Source organism: Salvelinus fontinalis, chromosome 17, assembly GCF_029448725.1.
Source record: "Salvelinus fontinalis isolate EN_2023a chromosome 17, ASM2944872v1, whole genome shotgun sequence".
Taxonomy (NCBI): domain Eukaryota; kingdom Metazoa; phylum Chordata; class Actinopteri; order Salmoniformes; family Salmonidae; genus Salvelinus; species Salvelinus fontinalis.
The window spans coordinates 41,706,050-41,728,044 of NC_074681.1; the positions used below are offsets into that span (position 1 = coordinate 41,706,050).

Below are 21,995 nucleotides of genomic sequence, written 5' to 3' on the forward strand. Positions count from 1 at the left end.
TTTATTTTGGCAGACAACAAGTTTAGACACCAAGTGTAGACACCATATAATCACCATCATCAGTAGCTGATCATCATCAACAATATATTATTTTGGGATGCTCTGAACACTCCATGGCCATATCACACCTTCCGACAAGGTGTCCTTCAGTCCCTCCACTTTAGCCGCCCATTTACGCAGGTTGTCACTCACTGGCTTGGCCTCCACCCCCATAAAAAATAGTGCTCACAGGTTATTTGAAGGTGACATGAATACACACTTGTTCCCGTGAAAACATTTTGACAAGCACACACAGGTAGGATGACCTAATATCTGAAGATATGATGCATACAGAAAACATAGCTGTAAACTAAGTTAGAAAAACTCACTGTTAGATCCGCTGTCTGCAGTTTTGAGGTATCGTTTTCGTTGCTGCACAACTTGACAACAGTATGTGGCAATATTTCATACAACAAATGCATGCTTTCCATGATAAAATATTGCATTGGAGCTAGGTGTAACGGATGTGAAATGGCTAGCTAGTTAGCGGGTACGCGCTACTAGCGTTTCAATCAGTTACGTCACTTGCTCTGAAACCTAGAAGTAGTGTTGCACCTTGCTCTGCAAGGGCCACGGCCTTTGTGGAGCGATTGGTAACGATGCTTCGTGGGCGACCGTTGTTGATGTGTGCAGAGGGTCCCTGGTTCGCGTGAGGGGACGGTTTAAAGTTATACTGTTACATTGATGCTGTTGACCCGGATCACTGGTTGCTGCGGAAAAGGAGGAGGTTGAAAGGGGGGTGAGTGTAACGGATGTGAAATGGCTAGCTAGTTAGCGGGTACGCGCTACTAGCGTTTCAATCAGTTACGTCACTTGCTCTGAAACCTAGAAGTAGTGTTGCACCTTGCTCTGCAAGGGCCGCGGCTTTTGTGGAGCGATGGGTAATGATGCTTCGTGGGTGTCAGTTGTTGATGTGTGCAGAGGGTCCCTGGTTCGCGCCCGTGTCGGGGCGAGGGGACGGTTTAAAGTTATACTGTTACATAGGCACACTTGAACACATTCTTTACAAGAGAACAATGGAGCAAGTTGATACGTTTCGAAGCTGTTGTCAGCCAATTTGGCGGGAAGAACTGCTTTGGATGGAGCCAGACAGCCAACAAATAGTCCTAGTCTAGGCTACATACCTCTCAACTTCACTTGATGTAGTGTACCTAGAACGACCTATTTATAGTACGGTAGTTATAGATAGTATTACAGAAAGCGCTTAATCTTAAATCCCACTTTGAAGACAGAACAGGCATATCAATATTTCTGTATTGAAATGATTTTGATATGGAATGTTTCTTTCACTTTGATGATGCAATATTAATGAAGACCAAGGCCTTCTCATTACCGATTCATTGGGGAATTTCCCATGCTACTGTCTGTAGACCTATACCATCTATGGCAGGGCTTCTCAACTCTCTGTTCCTGGAGAGATACCCTCCTGTAGGTTTTTGGAGTGAATGGACAGGACAGCAGCTCTCCAGGAACAGGGTTGGCGAGCCCTGATCGATGGGGATTTCACTAATGACACCAACAACCGAATACAAAGTTGAGAATGTTTTATTTTTGGTACAGTTCACTCGTTCTCAATTAATAAGAAGCTGAGTGGTGATAGTTGGGGTTGATCTGAAGGTACAAAATCGCACAAAGATGCTTTGGATGAAGGGTAAAATGACCATGTCAGTGAAGGTAGGATGGGGGATAGACAGTGTAGTTTGATGCTTTTATTAGGAGGGGCAGGGGTGGTAATGGACGATCATGTGATGACTGATGGTCCACTGCGGCCTGTCCTCTCATGAAGCTGTGAAACCTTCAGGGCTATGGTAACCAGGGGTGCCAGCATCACCTGGCACACACACACACACACACACACACACACACACACACACACACACACACACACACACACACACACACACACACACACACACACACACACACACACACACACACACACACACACACACACACACACACACACACACACACAGGTTATAGACTTAGTATGTAGCTACATGGCCATGATGATATTATTAGAAACACCATAGTTTGGTAAGTGAGATCTAATCTCTGAATCATCGTTTGCCTGGTGTTAGACTTACCTGTGGGTCTCGGAAGATCTTGTCAGGGTCTTTCTCATAGCTGTCGATGTAGACCCGAACTGTTGCCCCCACACTCCCTGTTCCACTGAGCCTGTAGATGATCCGGGAGCCATCTGTGAATATTATCCTCAGGCCCTGCAAGAGAGAGGAGATGAAAATGAATTAGTCCAATGTAACACGTAGGTCCAATTCTGCGTCCACGCCGAAATAGCCGCCTCCATTCCTCACTTGGTTTCTGCAGATGCGCCCGTCTACGGGATCAGTGTATTCAAAGTTGTCTGCCTTCTCCACCTGGTAGAGCTTCTCCCCCACAGCGAACCTCTGGCCCATAAAGGCCTTCTCCAGTATCATCAGCTCCAGATCCTCCATCATCTGAATGGCTGCATCCAGGTCGACTTCCTCATAGTCATACCTGCCCAAGGCAGCACAGCAGAAGATGAAATAAGAAGCTTTGGCTACGGCGCTCACGTGTTTCATCTCCCTGAGGCCAGCCCCTCTGTCATTGTCTAAGAGAATCACACTGCCACTTTTTGACACTTGCTTTCATATCATCATGTCTTTTTTTCCGCTTGATTTGATTTTCAGCATGTTATACAACTCTCGGGTTTCACTCAGACTTGAGCAGTAGCCAGCCTCACTACATCTCCCTGAGAAAGTCTGTGAAGATTCAGAAAAAGGATGTCTGCAATGATATGCTTTGACCACCAGAGGTCAGTACTGTGATTCACACTGTCCATTGCTCACTTGGTAAAGAAGTTCCTGCCAAACGTCTGCCAGTGGTCCTTTATGATATCCTCCACACTCTGCTCCCTCGTTGCCAGGATGGACAGCCATGCCAGCACGGCCCAAAGTCCATCCTTCTCACGGATATGGTCAGCACCTGACATGATAGAAACAGTGTAGATTGCTTGAGGTTCTTGCAGTGTTTGCCACTTTTCATGTAACTACAACATAGTTCCTGACATTTTGACTCACTGATGAGCTACCTGTGCCGAAACTCTCTTCTCCGCACAGTGACAGCTTGCCTGCGTCCATCAGGTTGCCAAAGAACTTCCACCCCGTGGGGGTCTCGTAAAGTTCAATCTTCGTTGCCCTGGCAACACTACAAAATACAGAGAAATGGGGGATTTAGTCATGTTGTTGTTTTGGTTATCATTCTGCACACATCTGTACATTCAATATTCAAGTTCGTTATCATTTGTTCACTGAGACAGGATGAAATGCAGTAGTGGTCAATGGCTCGTTTTCTCATTGGATAATGCCAGGCCGAGGCCTTACTTGTCCAGGGCAGCGCTGGTGGGCATGCTGCGGGCATAGCCTCTCACCCCTGTGTGCTGAAAGTAGGGGATGGTGAAGACATTGGCAGCGATGACAGCCACCGAGTCCGAGGGGTTGACAAAAAAGCCATGCTTACCCAGAATCATGTTACGGTCCTGGAACACCAGACAGAGGTTAGAGGTCAGGCGACAAGAGAGAGGTCGTCATTGTAAATACGAATGTGTTCTTAACTGGCTTGCCTAGTTAAATAAAGGTTAAGTAAAAAATAAAAAAGAGAAGGTTTAGCAGCATGGTAATTTATCTAAATACAATTCAAGGCATCTAGCCCCTAACCCTAAAGTTGTGATAGCAGTCTTCAGTCTGTCTGGGATGCTTGATGGGTACTATTTTAACATTTCCTTATCTTGGATGAAAAATAAGAAAACGTTTCTCAGTAGATTTTCAGTTGTTGTGTCAGCTTTGGCTGTTAAAGCACTTTAATATTTCTTGGGGGGGGGGGGGGTTCTAGGTTTTTTTCTATATAAAGGAGAAATTCACAAATGAAAGATGATTACCTAAAATGGTGATCATGATTATAAAGACAGTAAAATGATTGGTTGATTTAGCACGCACACCGTCACCATCAAAGGCAGCTCCAAAATCGTACTGGCCCCCCCTCATGGTCTCAACCAGGTCGGCTGCGTAGGTGAGGTTGGGATCAGGGTGCTGGCCCCCAAAGTCTTGCAGGGGGACACAGTTAATGGCAGAGTTCGCCGGGGAGCCTAGCTCCTCACACAGTATCCTCTTCACATAGGGACCCATCACTGAGAAGTAGACAGAGTTACAGAGAGAGAGCGAGAGGAGGGAGGGAGGGACAGAAAGGGGGATAGAGTCACGTTTAATAATAAACAGTTCAATGGGACAAGTGCCATGGGGTCCAAGAGACAGGATTAGAGAAATAGAGAATTTGAATTGGACCAGTCTCTAGTGCCTGTTTTATAGTGTGGCTGTTGAAAGAGACTGGAATTAGGGAAATCGCAGTCTTTGACAGAGTAGAGACACAGGATCAAGGTGTGGAATTCTGTAAGTGGGTTTTGGCGGTTATGGCGAAGACATGGCAAAGAATTTGAGAGTTAAATAGTGATAGTTTAACACTGTGATGGCGACATTTGGGAAACCATCATGATAGAGATTATTGAGAATTGGAAGGAAATTTGATTGAAAGAGTATCCTTTTTCTTAATGGATTATTGAATGATATTGACCCTCTTCCCAGTCCTGTTAAAACACTTGCCAAGTACACTGTTAGCCCACATTTTAGATATCAGAGTATTCAATTACTCATCATCATCATAACTTTGATCTCTCAATTTCAGAAGCTTTTTGAAGTCAGTTCAACATGGACACATCCTTGGGTTGACCGGCTGATTGCTCCAAGCCACATAGACACGAACGTCTTATCGGAGAGAGGGAGTAGGCATGAACGTGGAACCTTGTTAAAATTCCATTCACGTCAAGATCTTCGGCGATTTGGCAGTCTAAGGACACCGGCTTTCCTGTGCGAAGGGGGGTCCCGCCTTTGGTTTCAGTGTTATCACAGGGGAGCTGTAACCCCTCTCTCCTGAAAGACTGGATCATGTAACAGATAGTGAGATACGACAGCTGAATTCTCGACTGGGCTTCGGCTCTCACAAATCGTGCTCTGCTCATCTTTACTGTGGCACCATGTGAGATTATATGAAACCTAAGCTATATATCAACATACGCGCTTGTGAAAACAGCATAACTATAGTGTAGGTTTTGCTGTACTGTACATCTGAATAGAGTAGCCTTCTTCTTCCCTCCTAATCTTGCAGAGCCAGTCGAGTGTGTCTCTGAATATTGCATATACTCCAATCACACGTCGACGTCGTATCTGTGAAGTCTGGCACGCTAGATTACTAACCTCCATGCATGGCATCTAGCTGGATCTTGATGTGGTTCTCACCAGACAGCAGCTCCTTCAGTGCAGCAAAGTCAAAGATGTTCCTTAGCATGTTGGCGTAAGACTCTACCGAGTCCACTATCTCCACTGTGGCAAAGACAAAGAATCCCTTCAGTTGTACATCTCAGTAAGCAAAGGAGGGAAACAGTTCAAAGAGTAAAAATAGAAGCAATGTTCAGCGGACAGATTAAGTCAAACCAGAAACTGTGCTGTTAAACAGTCACATTGATCTTGCACTGCAAACCTGGACTGTCATGGTTTTTATTTGTTTTTTTATAGTGCAGGTTTTATTTAATCCTAGCCTAAGTATGTGAGTTATCTCTTGTTGCCGACTCTAAAACAGCCAACAAGGAACCAAACATCCAGTACTAGTCTACTTCTCCAGTTCTCTTGAGCTCCTTAAACCTGACCCCCAAAAAAACATCTGGGTCAGATGGTTTAGACCCGTTCTTCTTTAGGTTGCTGCCCCTGTCATCGCCAAGCCTATCTCTGACCTTTTTAACCTTTCTGGGGAGGTTCCCATTGCTTGGAAGGTAGTCATGGTTCTTCCTTTATTTAAAGGGGGAGATCAAGCTGATCCTAACTGTTATAGGCCTATTTCTATTTTGCCCTGTTAATCAAAAGTGTTGGAAAAACATACTCTGGTATGTAATCTGGTTTCCGCTCAGGTTATGGATGTGTCACTGCAACCTTAAAGGTCCTCAATGATGTCACCATTTCCCTTGATTCTAAGCAATGTTGTGCTGTTATTATTATTGACTTGGCCAAAGCTTTTGATACGGTAGCCCATTATTTTCTTGTGTGCCGGCTAAGGAGTATTGATGTCTCTGTGGGGTCTTTGGCCTGGTTGCTATCCTCCTCTCTCAAAGACTGCAGTGTATAAAGTCAGAACATCTGCTGTCTCAGCCACTGCCTGTCACCAAGGGAGTACCCCAAGGCTCGATCCTAGGCCCAACGCTCTTCTCAATTCACATCAACAACATAGCTCAGGCAGTAGCAAGCTCTCTCATCCATTTATATGCAGATGATACAGTCCTATACTCAGCTGGTATCTCCCTGGATTTTGTGTTAAACACTTTACAACAAAGCTTTCTTAGTGTCCAACAAGCTTTCTCTGCCCTTAACCTTGTTCTGAACACATCCAAAACAAAGGTCATGTGGTTTGGTAAGAAGAATGCCCCTCTCTCCACAGGTGTGATTACGACCTCTGAGGGTTTAGAGCTTGAGGTAGTCACCTCATACAAGTACTTGGGAGTATGGCTAGACGGTACACAGTCCTTCTCTCAGCACATATCAAAGCTGCAGGCTAAAGTTAAATCTAGACTTGGACTCCTCTATCGTAATCGCTCCTTTTTCACCCCAGCTGCCAAACTAACCCTGAATCAGATGACCATCCAACCCACGCTAGATTACGGAGACGTACTTTATAGATCGGCAGGTAAGCGTGCTCTTGAGAGGCTAGATGTACTTTACCATTCGGCCATCAGATTTGCCACCAATGCTCCTTATAAGATACATCACTGCAATCTATACTCTTCTGTAAACTGGTCATCTCTGTATACCCGTCACTAGACCCCCTGGTTGATGCTTATTTATAAAACCCTCTTAGGCCTCACTCCCCCCTATCTGAGATATCTACTGCAGCACTCATCCTCCACATACAACACCCGTTCTGCCAGTCACATTCTGTTAAAGGTCTCCAAAGCACACTCATCCCTGGGTCGCTCCTCTTTTCAGTTGGCTGCAGCTAGCGACTGGAACGAGCTGCAACAAACACTCAAACTGGACCGTTTTATCTCAATATTGTTTGTACCATCTTTTGTGCTGCTACCATGATGTGCTGCTGCCACGTGTTGCTACCATGTTGTTGTCATGTGTTGCTACCATGCTGTGTTGTCATGTGTTGCTGCCACGCTATGTTGTTGTCTTAGGTCTCTCTTTTTGTCGTGTTGTGTTGTCTCTCTTGTCGTGATCTGTGTTTTGCCCAATATTATTATTATAATTTTTTAATCCTAACCCCCATCCCCGCAGGAGGCCTTTTGCCTTTTGGTAGGCCGTCATTGTCAATAAGAATTTGTTCTTAACTGACTTGCCTGGTTAAATAAATGTTAAATACAAATAAATAAAATGCTCATGTCAGGTTATAAGTGATGTGTTTGTGCTCACCTGTAAAGGGTTTGAACTTGTTCTCCAGGTCAAACGTCTGTTTGCTCAGGGTAGCCAAGTCCACCCGGAGCTCTGGGCAGATGGCATACTCCTCTATGGTTCTGCTGATCTGGAAGATTCTGTTGGTGACCACATCCTGGGCTGGGCCTGGGTTGGGTCAAACAGAAGCAAGACTTAATGCTGTATCCTCTGAATACACATTCAACTTCATGTCTTGTGTTACACAAGGGCACTCAATTTGTGTCGGCCTTAATTGTGCTGCTCTAGTCTTTGCAATTGTTAATATAGACTGGAATGGTATCAAATGTGTCAAATGTCTGCATCACTGAGGATGATACGTGTGAAATGTCTCTATCTCATCTTGTAACACTCTTGGCTAACCCTTTCCTTCTGTTCCCTCTTCTCTAGTTACAGCACCTCCATTAGCAGTGTTGAACTTGATGCCAAAGTCTCCTTCGCGTCCCCCAGGGTTGTGACTGGCTGTAAGGACGATACCGCCGATGGCCTTGTACTTTCTGATCACACAGGAAACCGCTGGCGTGGACATGATCCCATGATGACCAATCACGAGCCGTCCAACCTGCGAAGATGACACAGGTCAGTTGTGTATGTTTTGGCAGCGGTGTTGTGAAGTTGACTTTCAGGTTAGTGTATCTGTTGCGGTTACATATTGTAGCGGTTATTTTGAAACAAGCCACTATGGCTTGGAGTTGAACACGTTTCGTGACTGAAAGCATCACGTTGATGGTATAGATTTCATTTTATTCCATTTTTACTTCTGGATTCGAACATGAGAAGTCCATAAGCTATGGTTGCTGGTGGTTCTACTTAGGATGGCCATAGAAATGACAGCGGTAGAAACACATTAGGTGCAGGTGTCGTCATGTGCAACTTCCTTTTAATCCCCCTAAAAATACCCCCATCTGCAAAAGCGTCCGAGGTTCTCTAATTTATGACCCAGCACCTCGGGGCCACATTAGTGCTGGCACTGGGACAACAACAAAGCTAGTTTAAATCTATTTCAAGACAGTGAGTCCTCAGTTAAGAAAGTTTGTTTTCCAGACCAACTTAGAACAAGCATTCAACAATTGTAATAAACGGGGCATATATAGACAGTCTTCCTTAAAACAGTATGTGATTCAAAGATATAAAACCAGTTGTTAATTTGTTAATTTCATCCTGGCATATTTTCAGACACCTTTAATCCATTACTAATGTTTGCATGCCCTGGATAGGCCACGTGGTGTCAAATAGGTAACACCACCAACCAGTGATTTGGAAAAGGTGACACCGATACATAGTCGCCCACATAGTGACAGGTTACAGTGACAGGTAACACTGACCCCATTCGCAGCTGCCATCTGAACAATGACCTCGATGGCTGTTTGATTGAAGTAGCGTCCATCTCCCCCAACTACCATTGTGGACCCCTGGCGGTCCAGCAGATCGATGGAGGAATATATACTCTGGACGAAGTTCTGAAGGTAGTCCTTTTTGGACTGGAAGACAGACACCTTCTTCCTCAGACCACTAGTACCTGGTCTCTGGTCTGGGTAAGGGGCTGTGGGTCGAGTCAGAACTTGCAGTGGACTATCATCCATTGTTTCAATGTGGTACAAAAACAAAAAAACAAGGAGAGAGGGGTAACCTGTTGCGTAGATGTGATCCCCTGACAGTTAAAAGGGTGTACAGGCGTAACGGGAGGGAAAAGTCTTAGCCACTCCCAGTATTTCACAGGCTGGTAGAGGGTAGTTATGGGTCCAAAAATAACCAGGCAGACTAATGTGTGTGCAGAGACAGATGGTAACTGAAGACGCTCCTTAGTTTGCACATTTACAGGGGGATCACTGTCAGGGCTGCAGCAGACCCTGTGTGGTCCTTCCAGGCAGTAGGTGGAAGTGCCATGTGGTTTAGGCTCTGTACTCTGCAGCTATGCTGACAATGATATTTGAGAGGTGGATGTTGCCTCCAGTAAGAGATTCCCTGAGCACTGATTCGTGGTCAGGTTTGATTTGAATTGACTTGCTGATGCACAGGATTGATATGTGGTGGTAACACTAGTGCAGACCAGTGTGAAGGGTCAACTTCTTCTCTGAGAGTAGAATGCATTGCTGCTTCATAGGGCTAATGTCGGATATTGTTTTGCTAGTGCTGCATCGCCAACATTACGGGGGTCTTTCCTTCAACTTTTCTTGTGACCCTCCAGTCATACAAAACAATATTTCCAGTTGAAAGCTGATTTAAAGTACAGGTGCACTCTTTTTGGAAAAAAACCACTAGGGCTCTGCTGTCACATTATGTCCTCTCATTAGCTCGGTAAGAAAATACCAATTGTAGGTCTGATTTCATCAGAGATCGGTGCGATATCGGCTATTTTTTCAGGTCAAGGCTGAACGGTGTATACAGGGGAAGTACCTGTCGGACACTCACCATGTTGTCATACCCTCACTGAAGGACGTCCCTCTGTTTACATAAAGGGGCCAACTTGTTCTAGCCTGGGTACCCGTCTGTTTAGCGAACATTCCACTCCCGGCACTTTGTGCCATTGCGAAACAAGACACAAAGTACAAGGAGAGGAGTGTTAGCTAAATAGACTGGTAACCAGGCTATACTTATTCTGCCAATCATGACACTCCCATCCCTCCCATAACCTCTGATAAGTCCATTCAAGTCCATTTTAATTGAGTAGTAATAATACACTGTGTAAAGGCTTGAATAGAGAGGGGTTTTAGGGTACAGTATATTTACAGGTATAGCTAATAACGGCTATAGATAGACGTGGACATAGATAGGCATATAGACATTCCAATCTTTCAACTGGATAACCATGTTATTGCTGATTAGCTCATTAGAAATCAAATGATTTGTGCTAGTCTTTCGTCGTGGTCGAAATACCGTTGTAGTCTTTCGAGGGTAATTATTCAGAGCCACACCAGTAGTGTCATAAATATGATTTATTTTCCAGAACTGTGAAAATGTGATAAGTAACAAAAATACAGTATTTACAGTACAAATGTGCTGAGAGTCAATGTGACTAAGACCCTGGTGATAACAGCTGTCATTAAGATGGATGCCTGTGTGCTGTCCATCCAATTCTTCACCACTTCATACCTGGTTATATTCAGACTTAAGATCTGCACGTTTAACACTAATTTGACATGAAAGAATGATGTACGTTTTGCATATTTACGAGGTTTGTGCGCAGATCACATGTATGAATAACCGCCCACCATTAATTCATCGTTTCCAATGCTTAAACAAGAACTCTATAGGATTCCACAAATGCATGTAACAATAGGAGGATGTTATCAATCAATTTCACCCAAAATTTTGAACGCTGAGTATAAAAATGTTTGACAATTAATTTGGTTCCTTGTGTCCCAAAGCCTTTAATGCTGAAGAAGAGAAGTGAGTCCTTTTTAGATTAGCTAAAAGACAAACAGTGGCTTAGAGTCCTATTTAATAAACTTGGTCCCACTGTGCAGTCGACAGAAGAGACCTGACTCAACTGGCCTCCTAAATCTCCTTAAGGCCTTGTTGTCAGGGACTGTCAGTCACATGTATCTTTGCCAAAGGTTGGTCAATGTCTTGTTTCTGTCCATACGTCTTGTGTTTGTTCTCAGCGGAAGTTGCCTGTTTCTGAGGAGGTTGAGGTGGCTGTAGTGGTGGGGGTGGAGCGAATGGAGATCTGGGTGGATCGGAGGTAGTAGGAGGCCCCTCTGGTGGGCTTCCAGTGGATTCCCCTCCTACACTCTGAACGTCCCTTGGGTCTCACGTGGATGTATCTCCCGTTCAGATTGGTGTCTCCACAAGCGTTGAACCACCAGCCGCCTGCGAAAGCCCAGAGGATTAGTTCAACTTGATGCTGGTGTGAAAAACAGCAAACTCCATTCAATCTAATGTTCCATCAAACCATATTCTTCCTAAAATCTTTCAATAACTAATTTTATTCAGAACAAACTTGAGCCTTGTGATAAACCATGCATCCATGAAATGTCGTCCTCCCCATTCCCCACTACTGTACCTGTGTAGATGTAAGCGCAGTGTGAGTCTTCAAGGTTGTCATTGTCCCGGTCCTTAGTGGAGAACTTCATACCGGTATGGTTGTTCATTGCATCAGGCAGATTTCCGGATGCCTGTGAGAGGTGGATAGTATAGTGGACCTCGGGTCCATCCAGAGAGAAGTTGTATCCGATGAAGTGTTTGCCCTGTTTCCAGTCCTCCAGTTGGATGTTCAGGAAAGAGTCACCTTGACTAGCCAGGGAGTGGACCTTCTTCAGACCCAGCCAGAACTCCCCTGGTAACACAGACAAATCAACAAGGCTCAGTGCTGTACACACACACACACACACACACACACACACACACACACACACACACACACACACACACACACACACACACACACACACACACACACACACACACACACACACACACACACACACACACACACACACACACACACACGAGGTGATGACAGCATCAGTGCTTTAATAATTGAGTACTCTGGTCTGGTGCACTGGTCATGAGAAAAAATACACATTGCACCTCACAACTCGATCACTCACCTCGAAAGTCTCCAAATCCGTTTTCATACTTCTCCCAATTCTGATCGAAATTCACGGACCCATCCTTTCTTCTCTGGATTATAGTAGCCCCTCCATCTGCAGAAAGGAAATAGGAAATACTTAATCAATAAATATACACTAGTACACAGCATTGGCGCGACTCGTTGCCTGTCTTACCTTGATCCAGGTCGCAGTAGACCATGAAGGGCTCGGATGGGTTGGGCTTGATGGCGTACACTCCACTGGCTCTCTCGCCCCTGGTAAATAGCTCACAGCAGTCTGATGGGACATCTGTAGCACAACCACACTCACAGTCAATCAGCAGCACTAAGGGGATCAATCCCGCAAACATTGTGTTCTGTAGGGCCCCTAGAATTGTACCTGTTGCCAAAGAACGAGCTGAAGGGAATACAAATCAACAAAGGACCATGACTCTTTTAAGCTACCTTACCTGTCATGTCAAAGCTGCCATTTGCAGAGGCGTTGGTCAGATACCCAGTGAGGTCCGGCGCGACAGACTGGAAGTTGTCAGATGGTTTCTCAATGGTCTCTTGCATGAAAGGGTTATAGGAGAGCTAAAAATGCGAAGGAATAATGTGGTGCTATAAAAATGTAGTCAATTGCCTGCTGTCATGATTGGAAGACTAAGGCTCAAGCTACATCATTTGTTGTACAACAGCAGCAACTACCTTCTCCTCCAGAGTCTTGATCTTGCTCCTCTGGTGAACAAGCTGGTCGCTCTGCTCTCTCACAGCCTTCAGCAGCTCAGCGATGCTTCTCTCCTGGGTGTGGATCACATCCTGAGGGACACATGATGGGACAGGGTAATTTCTCCAGACATATTTATCATTGTGTACAATATGTCTATCTGGTAGTATTGTGCTGTTCCTCTTCAAGAAAATGGAGTAGGCTAATCACTATATGTAAAAGAACCAAAGGTGACTTTAGTTAATTTACCTTCTTGAGGTTTGTTGAAGTTTCTGAAAATCATGTAAAAATTCCCTGTAAACTTTACATTGGTTTCTTACCACACCAATATTCTACATGGATATTTTGTGAGTTTTTTGAGAATGTTAATCAGCTTTAACCCCATGCTCAATTCAAAACATCATTTCCCCCATGGGTTAAGGTCAGTTTGAGGTGACTCACCTTCAGTGTGTTGATCTCAGCCAGCTGCTCAGCGGGCACCAGGCCCTGAGACAGGCCGCTCAATTTCTCCTCCAGCCCGCCCACCTTGCTTTGAAGCTGGCTACGCTCCTGCAGTATGTTCTCCACCTTGGAGTTGATCTCCAGCGATAGGCTCTTGATTTCCTCGTTGTTGGCCTTGAGCACCACCGTGGTCTTCTTCAACTCCTCCTCTTCCTCCTTGATCTCGCTGGCCAGCACAGAGAGCTGGTTGAAGGAGTGGTCGAATATGTTGAGTTTTTGGAAGATGCCATTGATCTGGTCCTTGGTCTTGTGGACGAAGTCCCTGAGGCTGTGGCCAAGCTGGAGGAGACCATTGGCCAGGAGACGCACGTCGTCCAGAGCTGCGAAGCGGGAGCGGGCCTCGACGGCGGGAACCTGAAGGAGGGGAGGGTCTTCGGACATGGGCTCCTCCTTGGTGCAGAGGACCATTGGCCACGAAGCCACAAGTACGAACATAAAGGTTAGCGTTAGCTTCATGATGTTGTTTGTTTCTGTCTTTAGACCGTCTCGTGTTGATATTGAGCTGGCCAGCCGGCCACTTGAGTCCCCTCTTCCCTTGAAAAGACGCCACAGGACACAGTACTGGGAAGCTATATAGGCTGCCTTGGATGAGGTTGATTATTAACTGACTTAGTCTCAACTGAATTTGCTTCTGCAAATATGGCTGCAGCATCCACGAGTCCAGCTTACAAAAGAGCTTAACCCTTTGATTATAGGCTTTGTTTGAAATGACTGCAGTCAGTTATTTCCGTTATTTCAGTGTTCTATTCTGAAATTCTAAACAAAAGAACTGAGTGGGCAGCTGTGTGTGATGCAATCAATTGGAATGTTCAGTTCAAAACACACTGGTGTGCCAGCCTGGTACCAGCATCCACCAACAATGGCTATTCCAAAATGTCCACTTCAGTGTCCCAGTCGGTGAATCATCATGGATGCCCAAATAAAGTGTTGATGGTTCTCAATGGTGGGGCCAAAGTCCCCAAATATATTTGCACTTGGAACAGTGTGCACTATTATCAACAACATCTGTGGTTAACATATTATATCTGATTTGAGTTTCTTATCTTCCTTTGTATAGCCATTCATAACATTCACATTTGGAGAGTCGCAGGTAATGAAGGGTCTGTTTGTCTCTCAGTGAAAAAGTTACTAATGAGGCTGGGTTGTTTTGGAACAGTTCCTGGCAATAGTTTGTAGTAAACTTCAGATGACCCAGTTTACATATTATATTGATTGCGTAACATGTCCTACAGGTGTAGGATCTTAATTGTATCACTGTTTTGTTGCTGAGAAATTTTCTTCGCCACAGGAAATGCAGATGAGCTTCAAGATTGACATCAATTCAATGAAAACCCACACTAACACAGTTATATTAACATTATTGCACTTTTCATGTATCCTCATTTTGACCAGCTAATAGCCTAAACACTGATCAAGAAACATTATAGACAAAATGTTAAAACCATGTTGCTGCCGGATTATTTTGCTACGATAATACAGGTGTAATTATTAAGATCCTACATTGTCCTATAGTTTTGCAATATTTTGTTTAAGCTATTTTTTACCTGAGAAAAGGTCAATGATGTAAGTAAGGTTGGAAATGTAAGCAATGTAAATATTTAAATGGCAGCCCTCTGCAATGACTGAGAATGTACGGTCAACATTTCGCTCTGAGATCACTGGGACATATTTTTTGTGCGTCTAATTAAATCACCATGGGAGCATATCAGAGTTGCGGACATTCCTTTCTACTCGTGCATCTATCCTACAGAATAGGGTAATCATTCCTGCTGATACAGCTGATACTGCTACATACATGTATAGTAGTGGTGATATCCCAGTTAGCACACAACGTTCTGAGAACCATATATTTCTTAGAGCTTGACTAATTCCATGGATAGAGAACATAATATCATAGCTTCTAATCTCACTGATGCCGTGCCACAATAAAAAATACATGTGTTTGCATGATTACTGCCTAAGCAAATTTCATTTAATTTTCACTTCTGTTCTCAGAACAATTAAAAAAGATTTAACATTCCAGTAATTAAACATATGGCTTCTGTTCCCACAACCAATGTGAAACCAAAAACATACGTTCCCACAACTTCCAAAGATCCAAATGTGCTAGCTGGGTAGTGTGCGACTTTATTTTTATACAGTTTACTCTTCCTTAGTCAGCACCTCCACAAACATTTTTGGGTGTGTGTCAGATCATGCTTTTTAATAGTTTACGTAAGAACACAAAAACAATTAAGCGCAAATGGCTATGCAAAATAGTTATCCTATGTAGTTGCACCGCAAAAATAACATGACAGGCATAAACTGTAATGGTTGCCAACAGTCTTTTGGCTATTGTCGTCTTTTGACTGTGGAACCAAAGGAATACAAAAAGGCAACGAGTATGATGCTGTGAACTACTTACAAACATATACAGTATACAAGTAGGACCAGATGACCATATTATATTACTGCAACGCATTTCGACCAAACAGGTCTTACTCAAGCAGTGTCTGACCAACCAAAGGATACTCAAAAATTCTCATAGTGATGCAGTAACCTAAGGTAGAAACGGCTGAGTGGAGTTCCCACATCCGTGTTTTAGCGGCAAAGGAAGCTAGGTTGAATTAGCTGTATCCCTGAAAACCACATGCTTCCAGCTGTTGGCTGCTCCGCTAAGGGTGGTGATGCAGGAGCAGCTACAAAATTGTTGACACAATTTGTAACGCTAATTGTGGTCTTGCGTTCTGTAAACAGTAAATTAGGCTTGAAAATTGTCTCGTTGAGGAAAACCTGATTTTACCAATTGATCTTTAAACTCTAATTTGTATTTGATGTTTAATAGATTTCGATCAAAATTGGAGAAATAGCTTTTTAGATCAACTATTTCTCAACAAGAATTTTGCTATGACTGTCTGGGAGTGGTCTAAATGTTGAGGGGGAAACTGAAAACTAGCTGTTATTGGCAGAGAGATTTTGAACTCTCTTTGTTATTGGTCTATTAACCAATTTACCGTATGGTGATGTCACCATTGAAAGCCGAAACTCCCGTCCATGCAAACCTGCTGATTAGAAAGTCCTGTGTAGACTGTATTATCAACTAGCAACTATCAGGAATAACACTGATCACATTTATTCACACATTTACAGTGTTAGTTTCATCAGAATTTTGTGGCCTGCTGGAGGTCATTTTGCAGGGCGCTGGCAGTGCACCTCCTTGCACAAAGGCGGAGGTAGCGGTCCTGCTGCTGGGTTGTTGGCCTCCTCCACGTCTCCTGATGTACTGGCCTGTCTCCTGGTAGCGCCTCCATGCTCTGGACACTACGCTGACAGACACAGCAAACCTTTTTGCCACAGCTCGCATTGATGTGCCATCCTGGATGAACTGCACTACCTGAGCCACTTGTGTGGGTTGTAGACTCCATCTCATGCTACCACTAGAGTAAGAGCACCGCCAGCATTCAAAAGTGACCAAAACATCAGCCAGGAAGCATAGGAACTGAGAAGTGGTCTGTGGTCACCACCTGCAGAATCACTCCTTTTTTGGGGGTGTCTTGCTAATTGCCTATAATTTCCACCTTTTGTCTATTCCATTTGCACAACAGCATGTGAATTTTATTGTCAATCAGTGTTGCTTCCTAAGTGGACAGTTTGGTTTCACAGAAGTGTGATTGACTTGGAGTTACATTGTGTTGTTTAAGTGTTCCCTTTATTTTTTTGAGCAGTGTATATTATTATTCTCAAATAGTAAATTGAGCTTGTCTTGCGCATTGGAATGGTCCCAAAAGTGAAAAACCCTGCCTATCTGGCACTCTATGCAGGCTCAAACAAACACTCAGGAGAACATTTCCGTCACGCAAAAGAGCCCAGGGCCCGGTAAAAAAAATGTAAAAATCATTTTAAGGGTAAATCATCTTAGAACCATTGTTAAAACCATTGCACCATGGATTATTTTTTAAGCTTTATTGAGCTTTATTGAGCTTGCCTGGTGCAATGGAACCATGTGGTTCTTCCTCATCACTCATGAATAGCGACTCAAAACTCAAAATGTCATAGTCAAACTTTCAAGGTCAACTACAACATCATCATTGTCCCTGAGACAATGCCTTATCTTATTTACAGTGAATGATGGCTTTAGGGATGACTTGACATTCAACACAGGGAGATGTATCTAGCAGTAGGCAATGACACGATAAGGCTCACAAACATGGACATTGACTCTATTGACTGACTTGAAATCTTGGTAATAAAATAGCTTATTCAATATGAGAGGACAAACAGATTTTATTTAACCTTTCGTTATTGTGTATGCAAACGTGTGAGGAAAATGGAAAGGGTACACAGAGACAGGTGAATATTAAATGTATTTGATCCTTGACATATAAACTCAGCAAAAAAATAAGCATCCTCTCACTGTCAACTGCATTTATTTTCAGCAAACTTAATATTTGCATGAACATTTCAAGAATCAACAACAGACATAAACTGAACAAGTTCCACAGACATGTGACTAACATAAATGGAATAATGTATCCCTGAACAAAGGGGGGGGGGGGGGGGGTCAAAATAAATCAAAAGTAACAGTCAGTATCTGGTGTGGCCACCAGCTGCATTAACTACTGCAGTGCATCTCCTCTTCATGGACTGCACCAGATTTGCCAGTTCTTGCTGTGAGATTTTACCCCACTATTCCACCAAGGCACCTGCAAGTTCCCGGATATTTCTGGGGGGAATGGCCCTATCCCTCACCCTCCGATCCAACAGGTCCCAGACGTGCTCAATGGGATTGAGATCAGGGCTCTTTGCTGGCCATGGCAGAACACTGACATTCCTGTCTTGCAGGAAATCACGCACAGAACAAGCAGTATGGCTGGTGGCATTGTCATGCTGGAGGGTCATGTCAGGATGAGCCTGCAGGAAGGGTACCACATGAGGGAGGAGGATGTCTTCCCTCTAACGCACAGCATTAAGATTGCCTGCAATGACAACAAGCTCAGTCCGATGATGCTGTGACACACCGCCCCAGACCATGACGGACCCTCCACTTCCAAATCGATCCCGCTCCAGAGTACAGGCCTCGGTGTAATGCTCATTCCTTCGACGATAAAAGCGAATCTGACCATCACCCCTTGTGAGACAAAAACGTGACTCGTCAGTGAAGAGCACTTTTTGCCAGTCCTGTCTGATCCAGAGATGGTGGGTTTGTGCCCATAGGCGACGTTGTTGCCAGTGATGTCTGGTGAGGACCTGCCTTACAACAGAACTACAAGCCCTCAATCCAGCCTCTCAGCCTATTGCGGAAAGTCTGAGCACTGATGGAGGGATTGTGCGTTCCTGGTGTAACTCCGGCAGTTGTTGTTGCCATCCTGTACCTGTCCCGCAGGTGTGATATTCGGATGCACCGATCCTGTGCAGGTGTTGTCTGCCACTGCGAGGATGATCAGCTGTCCGTCCTGTCTCCATGTAGCACTGTCTTACGCGTCTCACAGTACAGGCATTGCAATTTAATGCCCTGGCCACATCTGCAGTCCTCATGCCTCCTTGCAGCATGCCTAAGGGACGTTCACGCAGATGAGCAGGGACCCTGGGCATCTTTCTTTTGGTGTTTTTCAGAGTCAGTAGGAAGGCCTCTTTTAGTGTCCTAAGTTTTCATAACTGTGACCTTAATTGCCCACCGTCTGTAAGCTGTTAGTGTCTTAACGACCGATCCACAGGTGCATGTTCATTAATTGTTTTTGGTGCAATGATCAAGCATGTGAAACAGTGTTTAAACCTTTTACAATGAAGATCTGTGAAGTTATTTGGATTTTTACAAATTATCTTTGAAAGACAGGGTCCTGAAAAGGGGACGTTTCTTTTTTTGCTGAGATTACGCTTCTGTTAGGCTAATTGACATCATTTGAGTCAATTGGAGGTGTACCTGTGGATGTATTTCAAGGCCTACCTTCAAACTCAGTGCCTCTTTGCTTGGCATCATGGGGAAATCAAAAGAAATCAACCAAGACCTCAGAAAACAAATTGTAAACCTCCACAAGTCTGGTTCATGCTTGGGAGCAATTTCCAAATGCCTGAAGGTACCCTGTTCATCTGTACAAACAATAGTACACAAGTATAAACACCATGGGACCACGCAGCCGTCATACCGCTCAGGAACGAGACGTGTTCTGTCTCCTAGAGATTAACGTACTTTGGTGCGAAAAGTGGAAATCAATCCCAGAACAACAGCACATGACCTTGTGAAGATGCTGGAGGAAACAGGCACAAAGGTATCTATATCCACATTAAAACGAGTCCTATATCGACATAACCTGAAAGGCCACTCAGCAAGGAAGAAGCCACTGCTCCAAAACGGCCATACAAAAGCCAGACTATGATTTGCAACTGCAAATGGGGACAAAGAACGTTCTTTTTGGAGAAATGTCCTCTGGTCTGCTGAAACAAAAATAGAACTGTTTGGCCATTATGACCATCGTTATGTTTGGAGGAAAAAGGGGAACGCTTGCAAGCTGAAGAACACCATCCCAAACGTGAAGCAGGGGGGTGGCAGCATCATGTTGCGGGGGTGCTTTGCTGCAGGAGGGACTGGTGCACTTCACAAAATGGATGGCTTCGTGAGGAAGGAAAATTATGTGGATATATTGAAGCAAAGACATCAGTCAGGAAGTTAAAGCTTGGTCACAAATGGGTCTTCCAAATAGACAATGACCCCAAGCATACTTCCAAAGTTGTGGCAAAATGACTTACGGACAACAAAGTCAAGGTATTGGAGTGGCCATCACAAAGCCCTGACCTCAATCCTACAGAAAATTTGTGGGCAGAACTGAAAAAGCGTGTGCGAGCAAGGAGGCCTACAAACCTGACTCAGTTACACCAGCTCTGTAAGGAGGAATGGGCCAAAATTCACCCAACCTATTGTGGGAAGCTTGTGGAAGGCTACCCGAAACGTTTGACCCAAGTTAAACAATTTTAAGGCAATGTTACCAAATACTAAATGAGTGTATGTAAACTTCTGACCCACTGGGAATGTGATGAAAGAAATAAAAGCTGAAATAAATCACTCTACTATTATTCTGACATTTCACATTCTTAAAATAAAGTGGTGATCCTAACTGACCTAAGACCTACATTTTTACTAGGATTAAATGTCAGGAATTGTGAAGAACTGAGTTTAAATGTATTTGGCTAAGGTGTATGTAAACTTCCGACTTCAACTGTAATTCCTAAAATGCTTCCATTCTCAGTGTGGCTAAGTAACCACAAGGCCACAGAGTTGGTCACATACAGTACATATACATAATACTTTTGTGGGTGTGGATTCTAGTAAAGAAGTTGTGATTGGTCCTTCTTGTTGAAAAAGGCCAGCTGTGTTTAAGGGTCTGTGAACTTCCGATCAAGGGGAGGCATCCGCATCATAGAGGACTATACCAACACAGTCAATATGTAACCGATAACCACAGTGGCCTACAGTAGCATAGAGTTACATAATGCACATCAAATATGGAGTCTGCTGTGACTGTCAAACCCAATGGCACCTACCTATTGATTGTGTATCACTTCCAATAGAATTTCTATTTTCAGTTTTCTATTTTCACACTACGCTATTGATACTTCCTAAATGTGGGTTGAAAAGTTACCCACAAATATCATCACAGTAACACTTTAACCTAAAGCCTCAATTATAAAGGCTCATATAGTAGATGCTTAAAAGAAGTTATACAGCATTATATCTGCAGGCGTTAGGTAAAGTGTTACCAGTATCACATGTAAACCTTGTAAAAGCAACAATCTCCCCGATTGAACATCTTCTACACCGGCTATTCCCAAACTGGGGTGCACGCTTATGACGTCGGAGGTTATGCCAAATAAAAATGTGATTCACATTTTCAAACAGCCCATTTACATTTTCCAAAGGGGTTATACATTTGGGTGAGGTGTTTTTCTCGCCTGAGTAGCCTTGTTTCACTGCCAAAAATAAAATTAAACCATCTACAGTAGTGTTCAGCGAAATAACTACACAATTTAATTAACCGTTACTCTCTCACGGGAATTCCACTAATGGTCCGTACATAGCCAAATGTAGCTGCTTCTTATTCTGATTGCTCGAAAATTGATAAATGGTTGAAAAAAGTAAGGCCCGCCGCATCCATAGAGACACATACCAGCTCTACTGGTAGTACTACTACTAGCAGTACTACACCTGCACCTGTCAATGACACAAGTTGTTCTGCTTCCATGAGCACATCCAATTCTAGCATCAGTAATTCTACATTTGTTGCTAGCCCAGCTAGCATGGACACTGACAGTTGTGAATCTGATGCAGCCGAAGAGCTACTGCCCCCTTACCCGGGAAAGCATCGAACAACAGACAGGGGTGTTGGACCATCGAAGAGGTGAAAATATGATGAGAACTACATTGATTTGGGGTTCACTTATATTGGGAGTAGTGCCTTTCCTCAGCCACAGTGTGTTATATTTGCAAAAGTACTATCTCACAACTAGATGAATCCTTCACTCTTGGGCAGACATTTAGAAACGAAAAGTTCCCGTTTGAAAAATAAGCCACGGGAGTTTTTTGAGTGAGAATTAAGACGACTTTCGAGTAATAAGACATGTATAAAAGCAACAGATACCATTAATTAAAAGGGGCTAGAAGCGTCTTATGTGGTGAGCTACTGAGTGTCTAGGACAGGCAAGCTCCATACTA

The 21,995-nt window shown here is 43.9% G+C and overlaps 2 protein-coding genes across 3 annotated transcripts; both read right to left on the reverse strand.

Annotated features, from left to right (window-relative positions):
* Positions 1–1,568: 1,568 nt before the first annotated feature.
* Positions 1,569–9,756, reverse strand: LOC129814414 (phosphoglucomutase-1-like). 2 transcript variants are annotated; one of them, XM_055867522.1, is made up of 11 exons: positions 8,876–9,756; positions 7,950–8,112; positions 7,533–7,679; positions 5,328–5,453; positions 4,017–4,207; positions 3,405–3,559; positions 3,113–3,228; positions 2,871–3,006; positions 2,355–2,538; positions 2,127–2,261; positions 1,569–1,870 (listed from the first exon to the last, which is right to left on the reverse strand). In XM_055867522.1, the coding sequence occupies exons 1-11, from the start codon at positions 9,131–9,133 to the stop codon at positions 1,781–1,783; spliced, it is 1,701 nt and encodes a 566-aa protein (XP_055723497.1). In that variant the 5' UTR covers positions 9,134–9,756; the 3' UTR covers positions 1,569–1,780. The 2 variants fall into 2 exon arrangements, with proteins under 2 accessions (XP_055723497.1, XP_055723496.1); XM_055867521.1 differs by having other exon boundaries at positions 7,914–8,112; positions 8,876–9,489.
* A 715-nt stretch (positions 9,757–10,471) lies between these two features.
* Positions 10,472–13,876, reverse strand: LOC129814416 (angiopoietin-related protein 3-like). The gene is made up of 7 exons (XM_055867523.1): positions 13,253–13,876; positions 12,793–12,903; positions 12,555–12,678; positions 12,281–12,394; positions 12,104–12,199; positions 11,557–11,829; positions 10,472–11,363 (listed from the first exon to the last, which is right to left on the reverse strand). Exons 1-7 carry the CDS (start codon positions 13,766–13,768, stop codon positions 11,152–11,154), a joined length of 1,446 nt encoding a protein of 481 aa, XP_055723498.1. The 5' UTR covers positions 13,769–13,876; the 3' UTR covers positions 10,472–11,151.
* Between the last annotated feature and the right edge of the window lie 8,119 nt (positions 13,877–21,995).

Excerpts from the sequence above, each read along its gene's own strand:
- LOC129814416 (XM_055867523.1), bottom strand. The coding sequence starts at position 13,768 with ATGAAGCTAACGCTAACCTTTATGTTCGTACTTGTGGCTTCGTGGCCA. Across the intron at positions 12,200-12,280 it reads CTACTGCGACCTGGATCAAG|ATGGAGGGGCTACTATAATC; the intron begins GTAAGACAGGCA and ends TCCTTTCTGCAG. Across the intron at positions 11,830-12,103 it reads CGGATTTGGAGACTTTCGAG|GGGAGTTCTGGCTGGGTCTG; the intron begins GTGAGTGATCGA and ends CTGTGTTACCAG.
- LOC129814414 (XM_055867521.1), bottom strand. The coding sequence starts at position 9,133 with ATGGATGATAGTCCACTGCAAGTTCTGACTCGACCCACAGCCCCTTAC. Across the intron at positions 7,680-7,913 it reads AGAGGGAACAGAAGGAAAGG|GCCCAGCCCAGGATGTGGTC; the intron begins GTTAGCCAAGAG and ends GACCCAACCCAG. Across the intron at positions 3,007-3,112 it reads AGAAGAGAGTTTCGGCACAG|GTGCTGACCATATCCGTGAG; the intron begins GTAGCTCATCAG and ends CTATCATGTCAG.